The sequence below is a fragment of the Anomaloglossus baeobatrachus genome, chromosome 6 (assembly GCF_048569485.1).
Source record: "Anomaloglossus baeobatrachus isolate aAnoBae1 chromosome 6, aAnoBae1.hap1, whole genome shotgun sequence".
NCBI classification, from domain to species: Eukaryota; Metazoa; Chordata; class Amphibia; order Anura; family Aromobatidae; genus Anomaloglossus; species Anomaloglossus baeobatrachus.
Genome location: NC_134358.1, coordinates 161,582,186 through 161,601,579, shown reverse-complemented (window position 1 = coordinate 161,601,579; position 19,394 = coordinate 161,582,186). Strand labels below are relative to the sequence as shown.

General features: G+C 41.3%; 1 protein-coding gene across 4 annotated transcripts in view; it reads right to left on the bottom strand.

The window, feature by feature from the left end:
* ZNF521 (zinc finger protein 521) overlaps nucleotides 1–19,394 on the bottom strand; it is a 520,341-nt gene that overhangs the window by 76,917 nt on the left and 424,030 nt on the right. For all 4 annotated transcript variants that reach the window (XM_075353338.1, XM_075353336.1, XM_075353335.1 and 1 more), the window contains one exon: nucleotides 3,052–3,183. In XM_075353338.1, the coding sequence (XP_075209453.1) occupies nucleotides 3,052–3,183 (132 nt within the window). The remainder of the gene's footprint in view (nucleotides 1–3,051; nucleotides 3,184–19,394) is intronic.

Below are 19,394 nucleotides of genomic sequence, written 5' to 3'. Positions count from 1 at the left end.
AAAAAGGAAAAAAGTTTAAAAACTGAAAAAAAAATAAAAACAACTTTGAATGAAATTTCTGAATTTTTTTTCCACTTAAATGAAAAAAAGAACTACCGTATTTTTCGGACTATAAGACGCACCTGACCATAAGACGCACCCTGGTTTTAGAGGAGGAAAATAGGAAAATAAAATTGTAACCAAAAAATATGGTCATGACACACTGTTATGGGGCGAGGATCTGCTGCTGACACTGTTATGGGGGTAATGTCCCCAAATTCTCTACTAAGGTACCCCATTCTGATAAGGATCCTCCTGCCTTGTATATGATCCTGCTCATATACCCCCCATCCTGCTAATAATATACCCCCCATCCATCCTGCTAATAATATACCTTCCATCCATCCTGCTCATGATATACCCCCATCCATCCTGCTCATGATATACCCCCATCCATCCTGCTCATGATATGCCCCCATCCATCCTGCTCATGATATACCCCCATCCATCCTGCTCATGATATACCCCCATCCATCCTGCTCATGATATGCCCCCATCCATCCTGCTCATGATATGCCGCCATCCATCCTGCTCATGATATGCCCCCATCCATCCTGCTCATGATATGCCCCCATCCATCCTGCTCATGAAATGCCCCCATCCATCCTGCTCATGAAATGCCCCCATCCATCCTGCTCATGAAATGCCCCCATCCATCCTGCTCATGAAATGCCCCCATCCATCCTGCTCATGAAATGCCCCCATCCTGGTAAATGGCGTGTATCCTGTGGCACAGGAAAAAAAAAATAAACGTTTATACTTACCCTTCCTCACTCCCTGAAGCACCGATCTCTGTCTCAGCTGCAGCGCCGCTGTGTGGAGCCATCACCGGTGTCTGCAGCATCGCGTCTTCCTGTCTGTGCCGGCGGTAAGCTGATCGATTCTGGTGGATACTAGCGGCGCGCACAGCGATGACGTCATCGCGGTGCGCGCCGCTAGTGTTCAGATCAGCTGACCGCCGGCACAAACAGGAAGACGCAATGCTGCAGGGGGGCGGCTCCACACACTGTGACGGGTGAGTACACTGATTCACTGCACCCCGCGCTGATAATGATGCACGGGGGGCAGTGAATACAGCCGCACATGATCACTCCAGGCTGTAGTTGCCAGGGGTGATCACGGCCGGCTGCTAATTATGCACGCACCCCCCCCCCCTCCGCCCACCTGTCAGCGCCGGTTTCGCTGAGAGATGATGGGCGGGAGGATGGGCGTGCATATGTAATGAGCGGGCCCACGTGGTCACGGCAGGCTGCTACAGCCTGCTCGTGCCGCCGATGACCCGCTCCACCCTCATTCCCCGCACCCGCAACCTTATAGTCAGACCATAAGACGCACCCCCCACTTTCCCCCAACATTTGGGGGGAAAAAAGTGCGTCTTATGGTCCGAAAAATACGGTATATCGCTGGTATCACTGTAACTGTACTGACCTAGAGAATCATGATTTACAATAATTTTTACTACAAAATGCGCTCGCCAATCAAAACCAAAAAAACATGGCGGAATTGCATTTTTGTTTTCACTATTTCAGCGCATTTGGATTTTTACATTGAATGTTAAAATTAATCTCGTCACTCAAAATTACATGTCCTGCAAAAAAACAAGTCCTAAAAATAAAAAAGTTATGGCCCCTGGAACCATTGGAGCTAAAAACAAAAGCACAAAATCAAAAATTCGCTGCGGAGGGAAGATCTTTACAGTGAAACTACAAATAGAAAAGGAATGATCATGTTTGTGGACCGAGTGTAGCATATTCATCAATACCATCCAAGTCTTAGCCAGTGGAAACGAAAACCTCCCATACACACTAGAGAGATGTTGGAAAATGATTATTTGTCCGACAGCTATTTCTCCTGACTCCCCTATATATATATATATATATATCTATATATATATATATAGATATATATATTAAGGCTTGACCATTCCTGTGCTCACTATGAAAGTGCTGCCGCCAAACTTCTATGGCTAGATAAACATGGATGCTGGACAGACAAATAGTGCAATCAAGGTCTTACCCACATAGGAATGTGGAAAAAATACAAGGAGAGTCTCACCACATGAGGTTGTGACAGTCACAACCCCTATAATAGCATGAAAGGCTGCAGCAGACCCACATGGAATCAGTAAACAATCGGAGGAAGAAAGGGGTAATATTCCACACTGCAATTGAAGGATCCAAAACCAGGGTGAATATAAGAAGTGATCTTTGTTTGTTTATCGTTTCAGAGCCAGAAGCTCCTTCTTCAGGACAAATCACACTACAGTATACAGTAAACATCATGAGTGTCCTGTATATCGTAATGTGACTTGTCCTAAAAAAGGAGCTTCTGGCTCTGAAACATGTAGACGAATAAAGATCATTTCTTATCTTCACCCTGGTCTTGGATCTTTCAACGGCAATGTGGAATTTTACCCCTTTCTTCCTCCGATTGTTTGCAAGCTCCTAAGACAGCACCTTATTGTCCGAAGAACAAAAGGATCAGCTATTGGAAATCCAACTAGGCAGCTAGGAAATATATGGTAGTTATTTCATTTAGTTTCACACTTAAGGCCCCGTTATACGCTACGAGTTATCTGACGATATGTCGTCGGGGTCACAGTTTCCGTGACGCACTTCCATAGTCGTTAGCGACGTCGTTGCATGTGACACCTGCGAGCGTCTCTGAATGATCGCAAATATAGCGGAAATCGTTGATCGTTGACACGTCGTTCATTTTCAAAATATTGTTCGTCGTTTTGAACGCAACAGACATATTACTACGGTGACACCCTGCCAACGACCAACAACATCCACATGACCGCCTTGGTCAAACAATATATCGCTCAACGATGTAGCATAGTTTGTGAGATGTGTACGTGTGACCGCTACAAAACGACCTATGAGCAATCTCGGCAAATCGTAACAACGATCTGGGCGTGTCACATCGCTAACGAGATTTCTAGCGATATCGTTGTGTGTAAAGCAGTCTTTACATTTCTATGATAAAATTGGTCGAATTGAGAAGACTTACCTGTAAAACAGACAGGGCATTTAAATGTGCCTCCCATTCCTTCAAAGCTGTGCTCAATAAGATGGCACTGGAGTTTTGCTGGGGAGTCAAATGACTGGCTGCAGAGCTTGCACTCATGGTTCAGACCTTCATCTACGAAAAAGTAGAAGTGACATATTACCTTCAATAACTCAAAAGAAATTAAGAAAGTACAAAAGAAACCAATAAATATGAAATTTAAATATCAAATATTATATATTTTCAAATTGTTATTTCATAAGGCACTTAAATGGGTTATCCAGCCAAGGATGGTCCTTCAGTACCACATCTAACCAGATGTGCTGTGGTGCCTAAGATAGTGCCACAGCTACTCAATGTTCACAGCAGCTTGCAGAAAGGTCCGTGCCTGTCTACACGGTATTTTTCACAATGGTGAACAAAGCTATTGCGGCATTGTCACATTGACTGGAAAAAAACAATGCTGCAAATATCAGCAGTATATGCAACACATACTGTATCCTGTTTAGACAGGGTGATGTGCTGCCAAGAACAAAGATCTTAAATGTCGGCATGATCGATTCAATCACCTGACGCGTAAGCATTTTCATGGTCACCGATTGTGAGCATGTTTACACGAGTCGAGAGGTGGTAAACAAAAATTGTAACAAACATCTGTTCGCTATTATTGATACATCCAATTGGCCTTAAATTAAATCTGTCAGCAGGTTTTTGCTATGTAAGCTAAAGACAGCATACTGCAAGGGTTAAAACATAGAATTCAGGGATGCCTGTATTGTCAATGTCTGACCTGTTGTTTATTTGCTGTTTGTTTAACCAGTGAGATTTCTCATTGCTTGGACTACAATGCCACGCCAACGGATGTCCGACACACCCTCTCCTCTGATCCACCTCACTGTCAATGTACAATCTCTACTGAGAACTCTATGTGGGCGGGATCAGCTCTCTCAGCTCTGCTACATGGCTAAATCTAAGAATTCTGATTGCATCAGAACAGTTGCAGCCACTAATCTAAGTGATACATCATTGGATTCAGGATCTCTTTGCCTACATTATGCTGCTCTCAGGTGAAGTAGCAAAAAGCTGGTAATAGATTCCCTTTAAGCTTTCCAATCTGATAACTAGTATCCAAGCATCCCCACATGATGACTATTATGAATCAGACATTCACAAAATGTGACATAAATTACATTAAATAATCCAAAATAAATTAAAGAAAAGTGAAAAATAACCCCATAAACACGAAGTGTAATAATAATAGTCTCATATTTACAATTTGTTTTTACTAAAGTCTTAAATCCGACTTCTTTTCACTATTTTGATATAATCACAAACCATGCTATTATAAGGTAACATGTAATTTATTTTATCTGCTAAAAGTTTTACTATAAATATAAGATATGCTGGTAAGTTATCCATTCATTATTTTCATAGATGTAGGAAAGCCATGAGTCAGGACACCCCTATTGTAAACAGATGCTGGCCTTGTAATCAGACCACCAATAATTAATTTTCACTGTCCCACAAAAAATTATCACAATAAATGTTAAGGCCGCTTTACACGCAGCGACATCGCTAACAAGATATCGCTGGAGTTATGGAATTTGTGACGCACATCCGGCCTCGTTAGCGACGTCTTTGCGTGTGACACCTACGAGCGACCGCTAACGATCAGGAATACTCACCTAATCGTTGATCGTAGACACATAGTTCATTTTCAAAATATCATTGCTCTTTCAGGACACAGGTTGTTCGTCGTTCCTGAGGCAGCATTCATCGCTGCATGACACCCCGGAACTGACGAACAACAGTGTTCCTGCGTCCTCCGGCAACGAGGTGGGAGGTGTTCTCTGCCCCTCCGCTTCTATTGGTGCCCTGCTGAGTGACTTCGCTGTGATGCCGAACAAACCGCCCCCTTAAAAAAGAGGTTGTTTGGCGGCCACAGCTACGTCATTAGGAAGGTAAGTATGTGTGACGCGTATGGGCGATATTGTTCGCCATGGGCAGCAATTTGCCAGTGACGCACAAACGACGGGGGCGGCTTCTTTCGCTAGCAACATCGCTAGCGATGTCGAAGCGTGTAAAGTAGCCTTTAGTCTTATGATGGCGCAGCAAGATTCATTATTTATGAATATATTTGTTCTCTCATTTTAACGTGAAAATTTCAGGTTTAAACATTTTTATTTATTCCTATTCTTCCCCAAAAATGAATCTGTGAAAATTCTTGAAAATTGTGAACAGATATAATTAGGTACCTCTTGAATTGTGCAATGTAAGCCACCATATAGCTCCTGTCTGCACTCAAGGATCCATGTCATAAAAATATATATATTGAGTTTGAGACCATTGAGACCATTACATATCTTGGTAGGTCTTAGATTTTATACTATCTGTAAGAAAAAAGCAATAGGTTGCACCATATTTCTGAGATATTCTAGTGGAGTGTAAAGTGACTTACAAAAAGCCAAATAAGGGACCTAAACCAACATCTGGAGTCACAAGTGTGAACATGACAAAGTCTCATGATGACTTATCAATGTAAACGAATGTAGTTATGATGTAGGGACACTATCTAGAAGCAGAAGGTTTATATTCTACCTAATACCATATCAGCATTGAAAAATTCTTTACTTACAACATCAACTTCTTAATCATTTAACGATCTCCGCCAAAGATACCTATTTATAATAGTATTAACTGTTGGCGATGGAGAGAAGTAGTTAATCTCACTGTAAGCACTTGGCAAAACAGTTAATTGCCCATACACCAATATGTTCCTTTAACTACCGGAGCGCACATGACACAAATGCTGTAAACGTAATGGTGTCTGCCTCATCAAGCTGTCATTTCCGTAAACTGGATTGCTTTGCTTTCTCTATTTATACGTAAAGATTTGTAAATTGGTAGTAGCAGTTCTTCATGGTGACTATGTACATCCGATCTTTTAGCATCTTAAGGTTGCAAATTGGAAGTCATTGACATATTATCATTCAGCAGACAACAATAATGACAGATCTATGGGCTGCTATTATTGTTATAGATTAGCAAAACATTTAACAGGATTCCTTGTACATTTCACGTACATCGATCACATACATTATAGAACAAATATTTAGTACATATGTTGAAATAAGTCTCCAAATGAGTTCTGGTATGCAGTGAAGGTTATAAAGAACTATTGCAGTCTGTAGTAACCATATTTGATGACTGGATAGAAGGGGAGACACAGCACAACAGTCTTATCTGGTGGATATCAATAGGTGAAAGAAAGGAATTGCTCATTTTTTGAGTTGTTTAAGCCAACAACTGAGGATGTCAGTTGCAGTACTCTTCAGCCATGAAGACAGTGTAGTGGAGGAACAGGAGTAGTAGTCTTTGCTGCTGATGAGCCAAGAAATCCAGGAAAATATTGAAAATATGGTTTATTCTTCCTCCACTTCATCATATTTGGTGAACAGCATCCAAGAATCTTCATCTATTAACCAGTAACTAATTACTTGCATCTAATGACCAGTACCTAAGGACTTCTATGTGATGACCAGTAACTATGTACTCCTATCTGATGACCAGCAACTAAATAGTCCCATCTGTAGACTAGCAACTAAATACTCTCCTCTCATGACTAGCATATGTGGAATTATACTTATGATGCCCGATAGTAATACTTATTCTTCTCCTCCACATGATCCTACTACATTGATAAAGGAAAAACTATTGGAAAGCTTTCATTTGGGGCTCTTAAATGACAAAATGTATGAGTATTTTAATGTCAAATTCCCAGTATGCCCAATTTTTCATGCTTTGCCTAAGACCCATTTCACTCTCCCGTTTCACCCTATTGTGGTGGGCATTTAACTGAATACCTTTCAGCATGGTTAGATCAATTGCTTCAACAACTTGTTAATAACAACTTGGAATATATTTGTGATACCAAACACCTATGATCCTGCTTGGGGGAGATAGAATGTCGGAAAGATTCAGTTTGGATCACATGTGATGTCTCTTCTATTTATTTGTCCCTAACTCATGATTTATCCCTTGATGCTCTTTCATATAATCTCCATAAAACTCTTTGGATATAAAACAGTTTATACTCATGGTAACTAACTTTCTCCTGAAAAATATTTTTTTCGGTTTTGATCGATTATTCTTCCTACAAATATGTGGATGTCCAATGGGTGCTACATTTTCACCATCTTTAGCAAATCTTTACATGTCTTGGTGGGAGAATGGATATATTCACACTATATGTTACCCTTTTGTTCTGTCTATTAGACGATACATTGACGACTTGCTGCTAATTTGGCACACCTGTCCTGGTATTTCCATCAAAGAGAAATACTCATTTGAAACATATCTTAATAATAATAGTAATATAAATTTACACTTTAGAGTTGATAGCCATACTAATACTGCGTCCTTTTGCATATTATTTTGACGGGGTTAACATTACTGTTATTGAGGGTTATCAATAAATGCCTCCTTATTTAGAAAACCTACTTGTGGTAATTTCATACTACATGTGACTAGTTGCCATCCTACACATATTATTTGCAATTTACCCATGGCCAGAATTCACCAGGACACCCTGGGCTTGCTCTTCTGTTAAGGAATTTGAAAAAGAGAGTTTAACCATTAAAAAACATCTTTGGCATATGGATAAAAATAATCCACATGAATTAGAACCTAAGCCATGACTCGTAAAAAATCACGCATGTCATTACTATGTGACCACCACATCACCACTATTTTCAAAAGGAATAAAAATATAATATTATTATTATTATAATGTTTTTCTATTAACTCTTGTTTTTTTCTATACCTTTCAGTACTGATTTTTAGGAAATTAACACTTTATTTTGCAAACATTTACCCATGCTCTATTAGGATGAGGTTTTATCCTATCAGGAGGGGTTAAATGTGTAGCCAAAAAAAGTTATATATTTGAGGAACCATGTGTGACGACATGGACTCTGTCAATGCCTAGCATGAGTTAAGTTTCTTAAAATTCAGCCATTCATGAAGATAGTTTGTTTATATACGGGGGATAAGCCCCTCATTGTTCCTACAAGACTCTTAGGAGTCTAGTGTTAAGGTCCCGTCACACACAACGAGATCGCTAACGAGATTGTTGATGCGTCACCGTTTCTGTGACGCAGTAACGATCTTGCCAGCGATCTCGTTATGTGTGACACCTACTAGCGATCAGGCCCCTGCTGTGAGATCGCTAGTCGTTGCTGAAGAGTCCGGAACATTTTCTTCAAAGGTGATGTCCTGCTGGGCAGGAGGCATCATTGTGTTTGACACCTAACAATGACCTCCTATACAGGTTGCTCATCATTATAGAGGTCGCTCATCGTTACTGCATCATTGGTAAGGTCTAACTGTATGACATCTCACCAGCGACCTCCCAGTGACTTACCAGCGATCCTTATCAGTTCACATCGTTTTCAGAATCGCTGGTAAGTCGTTAAATGTGACAGGGGCTTTACAGTTTTTGTTGACTCATTTAATTGCCTTGGCCAGTGAAGGTGAGATACCCAGACAAATCAATTATGCGAACTTTCCATTGTATTACTATGTGTCCCTTGTCTCTGCCATTACTATTAGGGATATTTTGTATGTGGCTTGAAATCTACCCAATAAGTGCCCAGTCTTATCCACCAATCGTGAAGACCCCCAATGGTCTGAATGGAGAGCTCAGGGGTATAAGAAGGAGGTCTGTCCATTGCCCGGCTAGACTTTTACTACATGCTACAAATCTAGGACCTGCGGATCCAATTGACAAGTCATAACCGAACCTGGATTATGATACTACATAGACTTCAGCATCGAATGCAAGGATTCAGCTGAGATATCAAAGACTACCTAAGGAAGGAATCCAGATTGGGACAATCCAGTCACCTGACTATAGGCTTTGCAGTCCTCAGCCAGCTACCTAATCTGGTGTTATTCCATTCTTGGTGGGTGCCCACCGAAAGCGGGGTGCTTCGGTTTGGAGTAAGTAGCCCTGGAAGCTCTGAGGTACGGACATTCTAATCCCTGGTGAGCCAGCGGAAGGGTGAGAAACTGTTGCCGGTTACATTTTGTGGTTTTGCTGGTTATGTGCTATGTATCATTAATTGTTTGGGGATCCAATAAAGTCTTAATATTGTGATTCCCTCACCCTAGTAGTGTTCCGCCCACGGTTAAGGAGGTTGGACGTTCAGTTGGGATGAGCCCTGGGCCATGCTGGCTTTCTAAAGGCAGCCGGGCCAGCAGATGAGAGCACCCACTGATCCCCGTAGCTCCACACCATGTATTCCCCAGTCTTTATACTGACGATCCTACCAGTCTTTTTGTCAAAGTGACTATATGATACAGTGGTTTACATGGGGAAGTAGCAACATTCATATAATAATGTACCCAGAAAGGAGAAAGCTAGATCAAAGTATTTCAGTGCTCAGGGCATTTGAATAGTTTTGAAATATATGTTTATTAGCGAATAATAATGTAGATGGGATGAATATGTGTAAAATTATGGTCAATCCAACACAGGGGTCCTTGTACACTAGGGGTACACATAAAATTAGGGAAAATTAGATGAGCAGGGGGAAATGATTGATTGGCCAGTTATAACATATTGATAGTGGATATAATGATCAGCCACTTTAAGTTTCGCCGATGGCTGGATATAAACACATGGAACGGAGGTGCACTACACAGCTCCATTCAATTACGTAGCAGCCGCTGTTGAGTACGGGGTGTTTTGCAGTCCTCAGAAGGGGCCATACACATTGAATTGTGCTGTGCAGTGCAACTCCTTCCCATATGCCTAAATCAACTTATAACAGCTGATCAGTTGTAGTGCCAGGTTTGGGACCCCCATCGATGTCATTATTCATGACCTTTCCCATCAATATATTTTGACAATAAAATTATTTTAAAAGTTTATATGCAAAAAATGTTGGTCTTTCCAACTTTTATTGGTTTAAAAAGCTATAGATCCAACATTTTATAGGATGAACATGTAGCTATTTATATAACAATGCACAAGCAAATCGGATGGACAAAAATACACACATTTTTTACCATGATTTTAACTCATCTTTAACACAATCCCAGAGAGCAAGTGTTTCACCCTAAAATATGCATTAAATAAGTACATTTGGATAATACTCAATGATAAATATGCATAAATGTAAGCATATTAGTGAAACTAAGCATAATCTTGAAATGAAAATGACAAGATGTGCTAGACTGTGGAAGACACATATCTAAAAATATGTCACTACTATCATACTAATACTGAAAAATTATCCCTATTCCACCATAAAGGAAACACATACACATGTTCAGTTATTATGTATTTTACAGACTATTTAGTTTATAGTCTTAACAAAGCTAATATTATAGCAATATACTGCAGATATTTTTTTTTACAGCTAACGTCTGGCGGCAGCACAAACAACATGAAAAATAATTCTGCAAAAATGGTATTATTGCAACAAAGTGCTGTGTGATACCACCCTAAAGGGTGCTTTACGCGCTGCGACATCGCTACCGATATATCGTCGGGGTCACGCCGTTAGTGACGCACATCCGGCGCCGGTAGCTACATCGCAGTGTGTGACACCAAGGAGCGACGATCAACGAGCACAAAATCGTTCAATACGGTGATCGTTGACACGTCGCTCCTTTCCTTAATATCGCTGCTGCCACAGGTACGATGTTGTTCGCCTTTCCTGCAGCAGCACACATCGCTGTGTGTGACACCGCAGGAACGACGAACATCTCCTTACCTGCCTCCACCGCCAATGCTGAAGGAAGGAGGTGGGCAGGATGTTACGTCCCGCTCATTTACACCCCTCCGCTTCTATTGGCCAGCCGCTTATTGACGCGGCAGTGACGTTGCTATGATGCCGATCGCACCTCCACCTTGAGGGAGGGATTGTTCGGCGGTCACAGCAACGTCGCTGCACAGGTGTGTGCGTGCGACACTGCCGAAGCGATAATGTTCGCTATGGCAGCGAGCATCAAATGTTGCACGAACGACGGGGGCGGGTGCTATCGTGCTAGATATCGCTAGCAATCGCTAGCGATGTCGCAGCGTGTAAAGCACCCTTTAGACTATGATGTCATTTTGTAACATAACACATTCTATCTCTTTAGTGACGTTGGCTTTATTCACATTCACATTTTATATTATTTGAATAGGTCAATTTTGAAAGTGTAAATATTATACTATAAAATAACAATTTACTGTTGGCGAACAAGCAAGACAGATAAATGATTCTGGGCCTTTTATAATATGAGGCAAATAATCTGGCCCGAGGCGCCTCTCCTAACTACTGTACAAATCCTTACTATTGTGTAGAATATATCCAAAACATCAGCTATTACCTCCCCCAGACCCCACTAAAGGTAGTAGAAAGGAGCATTGAGCAGTTGAACAATGCTGCAGAATCCCAAAGGTAAAGTGGCCCAGCAGAGAACCATAATAAGCAGTCAGTACTGCAGATTTGATTCACTGAGGGCCCTGTTGTGAAGACGAAACGAAAAGCTAAGGTTTAAAGGGTTTGTCCACTACCTGGACAACCCCTTAATAATCACAACTTTGCTCCTTAAAAAAATAAAATACAGTGCAGGTGACAATACTGCCATTTCACCACTGCCTCTCCAGGGGCTCTCATGACATTATGTCACGTGAGCACTGCAGCCAATCATCGGCATCTTCATTCTTCCCTCACTTTCTCCAGATGTCTGATTTGTCTGAAAGATGTTATTATTTTTGGGGGGGAACAAAGTGATTTAGAAGAGGTTGTCTGAGTGGTGCACAAACCTGTCACGCAAGGTACGGGGAAGTACCAAGTGAACATCAAAAGGTAAGGTAAGGTGACCCCTGTGCCTAGGGAAGAGGGAGATGGTGACCCCTGATCAAACCTATTGCTGGTCCCTCACAACCCTAGATAGGTTCCACACTATGCGCCGAGCCAGATGCCTGACCCTAGTTATCCTCAATGCTGGACCCTACATAAGGATCGGGCGGGATGAGCTCTTCATCAACCCCACTAAATGCTAAAGGAAGACACAAGGAGGGCACTCAGGGAAAATGCTTGAACTACTTATCCACAGATGACACAGGCAGTAGTTCAGCAAGCTTCAGCAACAATAGCACAAATGAGTACAAGCCCCTGCTTGCAACCAGAGCTAGAATGAACTGAATAATATCCCCAACACAAGTTCAAATAAGATGGGAGCATTTTAGCACAAGGGGATAACTGATAATCAGCAGCTGTAAGGAAGTTTAGATCTCCTGGATCCTAAAGTGGAAGAGATGAAAATCCAGCAGGAAACCTACTGTAACTAGTACAATGAATACTGACAGCAGGAACAACAGAAAGTCAGGGTTCATTCTGCGCAGCCAAACGCTGTAACCTTCTACTGCCAGAAACCACATGACATGACCCGTGATACACCTGTGACAAAACCCTTTATACGGAATGTGTCAATAGAAAATAATCTACTATTTGAGTCAAGTCTTTATGAATAATATTTTTTTTTGTAATTTCTTTATTTAACTAATTGAAGTCCAGGCTCTTTACTCCATTTCTAACCAGGCACAGTTTTGGAATTTAGAGAGCTGTAAAAAATGTTCTCGTTTTGATATTTAAATAATTTTTTTTTTATTCGGGATACATGGAGTCTTATTTTTATGTTATATTCATACTCTGTACATTTTAATTTACCCCCCTTATATTGGGGGATGTAGTTGTGAAAATATAGAAAACTGTGGTCTGTCACTTATTTTTATTTTGTGCCACAAAAGACCACTGAAAATCATTTTTATATATGTTCCCTTTCTGTAACAATTATTTATATTGAACATGGGTTTTTTTTTCAACAGGGCAGGGATAGTAATAGTGATTTGAATTGGGGACAGCTTTTTTTTATCTTTTTTTTTATTTATTTGTATATTTATTATTTATTTATTTCTCATACTGTGCCGACATAAGATTATAAAATAACTTTCAGATAAAAAAAAGTATTTCAGTGTTGATTTTCCCTGTAACATGAGCTAGCATATAGCCCCATTTACAGTAGAAATTATTCTGGCTCCATACCAAAGCTGGCTGGATCTCCTACGACTGAGTAGCTCCTGCTCCCTCCCCACGACAGTGATCATATGGCCGAAGTGTCCAGAGGAGAAAGCAGTCTAAGCACCTTGTATACACCATGTACATAGTACTTGTTCAGCGCTGTGTATTCAGCAATTGGAAAGGCAGAGACAGTAGCAAACCATCTGTGCCATCTCCATGAGGAGTCTGGCTGTGTCTGACAGCTGGTTGTCCGCACTCACAGACTATGTGGTAATGTCACTGCAGAGTAGATCTTAGACCGCCAAGAGGTTTATCGTTTATGGGCAGTCTGGAAAAAGATAAATATTTGATACCATATAAATGTTGTTTTTTTATATCACGATTTGGATTAAAAACATATTAATTTTCCCAATGTTCCCTGGGGCAATTCTAGATTTGCACATCCTGTTCTTTACAGAATATTTTTTAGGAGTGTCACTATTACTACAGGTAAAATTACAATGACCTGTAACATTGCTATAAATTTGTAAAAAAAAAACCAAAAAACAAAAAACATTTAACACAGAAAATAAATTTAAACAATGGGTCAGTTTTTCATGATACATTCTTGTTAAAGCTAGATACATCACCATGGTGGGGAGAGTAATGATAGTCTCAGTCTATTCCTAAACTGATGTGTTAGGATCTGGCACAATTTAGTATGAACGGAACTCAGTGAGCATATGTGAACATTGCCTTAAAACGTATGATTCCTATTTCTGGGCACCAGAAAGTATAGACACTGTGTAATATATATTAATTCACCTTGACAAACCTAACATATATCTAACTGCAGTAAGTATTACAAAATGTAATGCCTGGCCCCGAACGTTCCTAGACTTTCATAGCCCATGCACCTGTCACACCTGACTGTGATATACAGTGATCATGCATAAGGAAAAATCTCCCGGTTACTTAATAGTCACCACCGACACTTCAGAATTTAGATCAGGTTAACAGCTCTTTTTTTTCAGACAGGTCTGGAAGCTTAAGAGAACATCAAATCTGCATTATGTCTGCTGGGGCTGCCTGGGGCACTCCAATGATGCTATGACAATTACAAGCCAAATCTAAACCAGTTCAGGGAAGAGTCGGAGATGGGCAGACTGTATGTTACGCAAAATGACATCTCGATTTTCATAAGGCCAAACAATGCATATGTTACGGGCAATGTATGAAAACCCGGCATTCTATAGAATACCTAGGCAATGTATACAATCATTGTCGTTTTCCGGCAAGGTATAAAATATCTGCATTGTTCTATACAGTGGTACCTCGCTTAAAGAATAACCCACTTAACGAGAATTTCGCTTAACAAGCAAAGCTTTCTGTAAATTTGTAACCCGCTTTACGAGAAAGCTTTGCTGTACGAGCAAAATCCTCACCTCACACACTTCCGGTTCCGTCCATCCACCGCGCTCTGACCCGCACTTGCAGTCCACACAAACACACATATGTACGCACAAACACACACAAACACACACGCACTCACACACATACAGTATTATGCTCACCTTACCTTCCGTTCCACCGCCGGCCTCAAGGTTCTTGTAGTTCCCGGGTACATCGCGGCGAACTACAAGTACCATGAGGCCGGCGGTGGAACGAAAGGTAAGGTGAGCATATAATATCTGTACCTTCCGTTTCATCGCTGGCCTCCTGGGTCCTGTAGTGCGCCGCGCCGCTCTGCTCTGCTCCAGGCATCGGCATCCATAGCAACGAAGCAGGAACTTCCTGGTTCCTATCACCGCTTGTCAAAGGCAGCGCGCTGGCCAATCAGAGGCAAGCGGCTCTGCCTTTGACGTCAGCACTCTGGCAGGAAGTTCCGCCCTCGTCGTTATGGTTACCTGATACACGGCCCGCACCGGAGAACAGCAAGTCCCAGGAGACCGGCGATGGAACGGAAGGTAAGGTGAGCATATAATTTGTGCGTGTGCATGTGTGCTTGTGTGAGCTTGTGTGTGTTTGTACATGTTTGTGTGTGTTTGTGCATGTGTGGAATGATAGAATAGGGGACCAGGATGGGACATTTAACACATTGTGGAACGAATTGTCTGCATTGCAATGATTTCCTATGGGAAATCTTGCTCTGCTGAACGAGTAACTTGATTAACAAGCACAGTCCCAGAACGGATTGTTTTCGTTAAGCAAGGTTCCACTGTACTTTCCTTAGGCATTACATAAAATGTCTAGGTATTATAAAGAATGACAAGAACAGCTCAGGCAAAGTCTGACATAATGCTCAGATTGGTAAAGTTAGCCATTACATAAAATGTCTAGGTGCCCAGATTGGAAACGTTAGTCATTACATAAAATGAAAGAAGACATTCTAAATGAACAACAGGATATCTTTACTGGGAAAAACACAAAGAAACAAGTGTCATTCCTGACTATTAGGCGGGCTTTGCACACTACGACATCGCAGGCCGATGCTGCGATGCCGAGTGCGATAGTCCCCGCCCCCGTCGCAGCAGCGATATGTGGTGATAGCTGGCGTAGCGAAAGTTATCGCTACGCCAGCTTCACACACACACTCACCTGCCGTGCGACGTCCCTGTGGCCGGCGACCCGCCTCCTTGTTAAGGGGGCGGGTCGTGCGGCGTCACTGCGACGTCACACGGCAGGCGGCCAATCGGAGCGGAGGGTCGGAGATGAGCAGGATGTAAACATCCTGCCCACCTCCTTCCTTCCGCATATCCTACGGAAGCCGCAGTGACGCCGGTAGGAGATGTTCCTCGCTCCTGCGGCTTCACACACAGTGATGTGTGCTGCCGCAGGAGCGAGGAACAACATCGGACCATTGCGTCAGCGTAATTATGAATTACGCCGACGCTGCAGCGATGATACGATTACGACGCTTTTGCGCTCGTTAATCGTATCATCCAGGCTTTACACACTGCGATGTCGCATGCGATGCCGGATGTGCGTCACTTTCAATTTGACCCCACCGACATCGCACCTGCGATGTCGCAGTGTGCAAAGTGCCCCTTAGTCTTTATAAACAAACAGTCAAAAACATGAAAGAAGAAATGCAAAATGAACAACAGAAAATCTTTGCTGGACAAAAAAAAAAGAATCAGAAGTGTCATTCCTATTTGTTGCAGCACGGGAGGCTAGAATGGCATTTTAATGTTAAGGGCAACTGAGCCAGTTTCACAGATCTGCTGCTTCCTTCCTGTCCACCTACATTTGGACGGCCCTGCCCTGTAGTATTCTACACTCCGCCTGTTTGTCATTTAGGTATTCTATAGAATGACTAGGAAATGTATGAACATCTGATGTATTTCATACTTTGACGACCCATTTCCGGCATTGTATACATTGCCTAGGTATTCTATAGAATGCCTGTTTTTACACATTGCCGGTAACATATACAACATGAAAAGGGGTGAGGTGTTTTAATAAGATAAATCATGTTAGCACAGATATGCTCACTCTAAATCTATTAAGGGGATATGTTACATTTAATTGTACATCTATTTCTATCACATTTTACAGATTTTTTTTCAATTGGATAATTTATTTAGATTTCGTATTGTAATAGTCTTCTGTAGTTTGGCCTTTGGATGTGTTTTGTTTACAGCTGCCTTTAGTTCTACATGAATTCAGGTTAGTGTAAAAAACTTTAAAGGTCATCAATGATTGATTGGCCGGGGTCAGACCCCCTGCACCAGCACCGATCAGTGGTCCTCTGTGCTGGCGGTGGCAGTCTTTGTGACACGCAGACAAGGTGAATGGATGGACTCTACATGCCTGATTCCCACCATGAAGCATGGAGGAGGAGTGATGGTGTGGGGGTGCTTTGCTGGTGACACTGTTGGGGATTTATTCAAAATTGAAGGCATACTGAACCAGCATGGCTACCACAGCATCTTGCAGCGGCGTGCTATTCCATCCAGTTTGCGTTTAGTTGGACCATCATTTATTTTTCAACAGGACAATGACCCCAAACACACCTCCAGGCTTCTTAAGGGCTATTTGACTAAGAAGGAGAGTGATGGGGTGCTACGCCAGATGACCTGGCCTCCACAGTCACCAGACCTGAACCCAATCGAGATGGTTTGGGGTAAGCTGGACCGCAGAGTGAAGGCAAAAGGGCCAACAAGTGCTAAGCGTCTCTGGGAACTCCTTCAAGACTGTTGGAAAACCATTTCCAGTGACTACCTCTTGAAGCTCAAGAGAATGCCAAGAGTGTGCAAAGCAGTAATCAAAGCAAAAGGTGGCTACTTTGAAGAACCTAGAATATAAGACATATTTTCAGTTGTTTCATACTTTTTTGTTAGGTATTGCATTCCACATGTGTTAATTCATAGTTTTGATGCCTTCAATGCGAATCTACAATTTTCAGAGTCATGAAAATAATAAAAAAAACTCTTTGAATGGGAAGGTGTGTCCAAACTTTTGGTCTGTACTGTATATACAGTGTATATATATATATATATATATATATATATATACTGTAGAAGCCATAAGAACGTAATGGTAAAATATAAATAGGGTAGAAACAACTTGATTAGCATAGACTGTATACTGGACAACTTAAAATGACTTTCCTGATGTTAGTGCAGGTCTAAATATATAAAAACTCACTAAAACAATATAATGAGAGTAGGCACTACATAAAAAAAAACAAAAAGTGAACTAGATAAGATTTGTGCGGCTACGGAAATGTATGGGAACGCTACTTATATATCCACTGTGAATGCAGCATCTTGCTACTGTGAGGACATAGAACGATAAAGCAATGGGTAAAATTACAGCCTGTAGGATGTGCTGAGGGATAACACACAAAGCAAACAAACATTTTCTTTTGCGCTTTCTTCGGCACTGTTAAACTTATAATGGCTCACACTGTGCTTGCTCAGTAGACTTCACATTTCCATCAGTATCAGAGGTTGATAATACCCTTAAGGAGTCAGATCGTTAAACAAGAGATCACTTCATCAGGCCCTGATCTAGGCGCCCTAACTTAATGCTCTTTTCCCTGAAACACTGAGCATTAGTTCAGATAGAAGCAAATGCTCATTGGCTATCTCACACGTAGCTGTTCTTTCTGAAGTCCACGGGGAGGGCTTTGTATTGTCCGATCAACACATCAGCCATTGCCGAGCACCAATTTGTAGCAGTTTGTAAATAAGGATTCTTTCCACGATTCCCTCAAGAGACTGTCCAGAAGGGCATGTTAACCTCAGATATACTGTATATCCATAGGCTAAGATCCAAAGCAATAAAATCCCTCCCGGTACATAATAATATGCCAGTGAATTTACCAAAAGCTTTGACCATCACAGCAGTAAACAACATCTTGAGCAGGATTTCTGTAGCCTGAAGTCGCTGTCAGAATTACGGCTTCCGTTGTAAGCTACTTGGAACTTCAGGATATGTCAATTTTCTTAAACGCAAATGTAAAACCTGAAGAAAATGATATCTAAGCATAACCTGGAGTGTTTGTTAAGAGACTGGAAAATAAGGTGTAAGCCTGTATGATGGTCAGGAGAGTATTACCTATGTACTGGTGGCCAGTGCGGGAAATGTAAGGCCGACAGATATAATCATTCATTACGGGATGTAACCTTTCAGCCACCATTAGCTCCTCACAGTTTCGGGGCGTTTTTGGCAGATTGACATTTACTCTAGTTCTTTGTGATTGAATTGGTATTTATTGATCGCAGAGTTTTGAGCGTCTGTGGAAGAGGTATGAAAGTCTATATCATAGACCGAAACCATATGAACCATACAGTACACAAAACTCAACATTCAAAGTGTAATATTATGCCCAAGGCAATGATCGTGTATGTTTTTAGCAGGTGGGCTACATTTACCACTGAAGCTCTGAAAACAGCAAAAAGCATTAATGGTAAAAAGCTCACTATGTATAATAAGGCCCCATTCACACTCTGCGTTTGGTATACATTGAGCAGGTTCTCCATGAATATACATATATGCCAAATGGGTTCTTAAAGATTCATAAATCACATGAGTGTCCCTTTGGGCTCTAACTGGGAAGTATATGTCAGATACCATAAAATAAATTAAAAAAATAAATAAATATGGAACAGCAAAATAGACTGATTTTCCATCGCAATGAGTTAGTAAAAAAAAACATTACTATTGTATCATGTCTTAAAAGCTATAGACATCTTTGACATGAAAAAAAAAAGTTTTATTTTAGTGGTTGTATTTAAATAATAAAATTGTATTTCAGTCTGCAATCTTCATACTTTTATT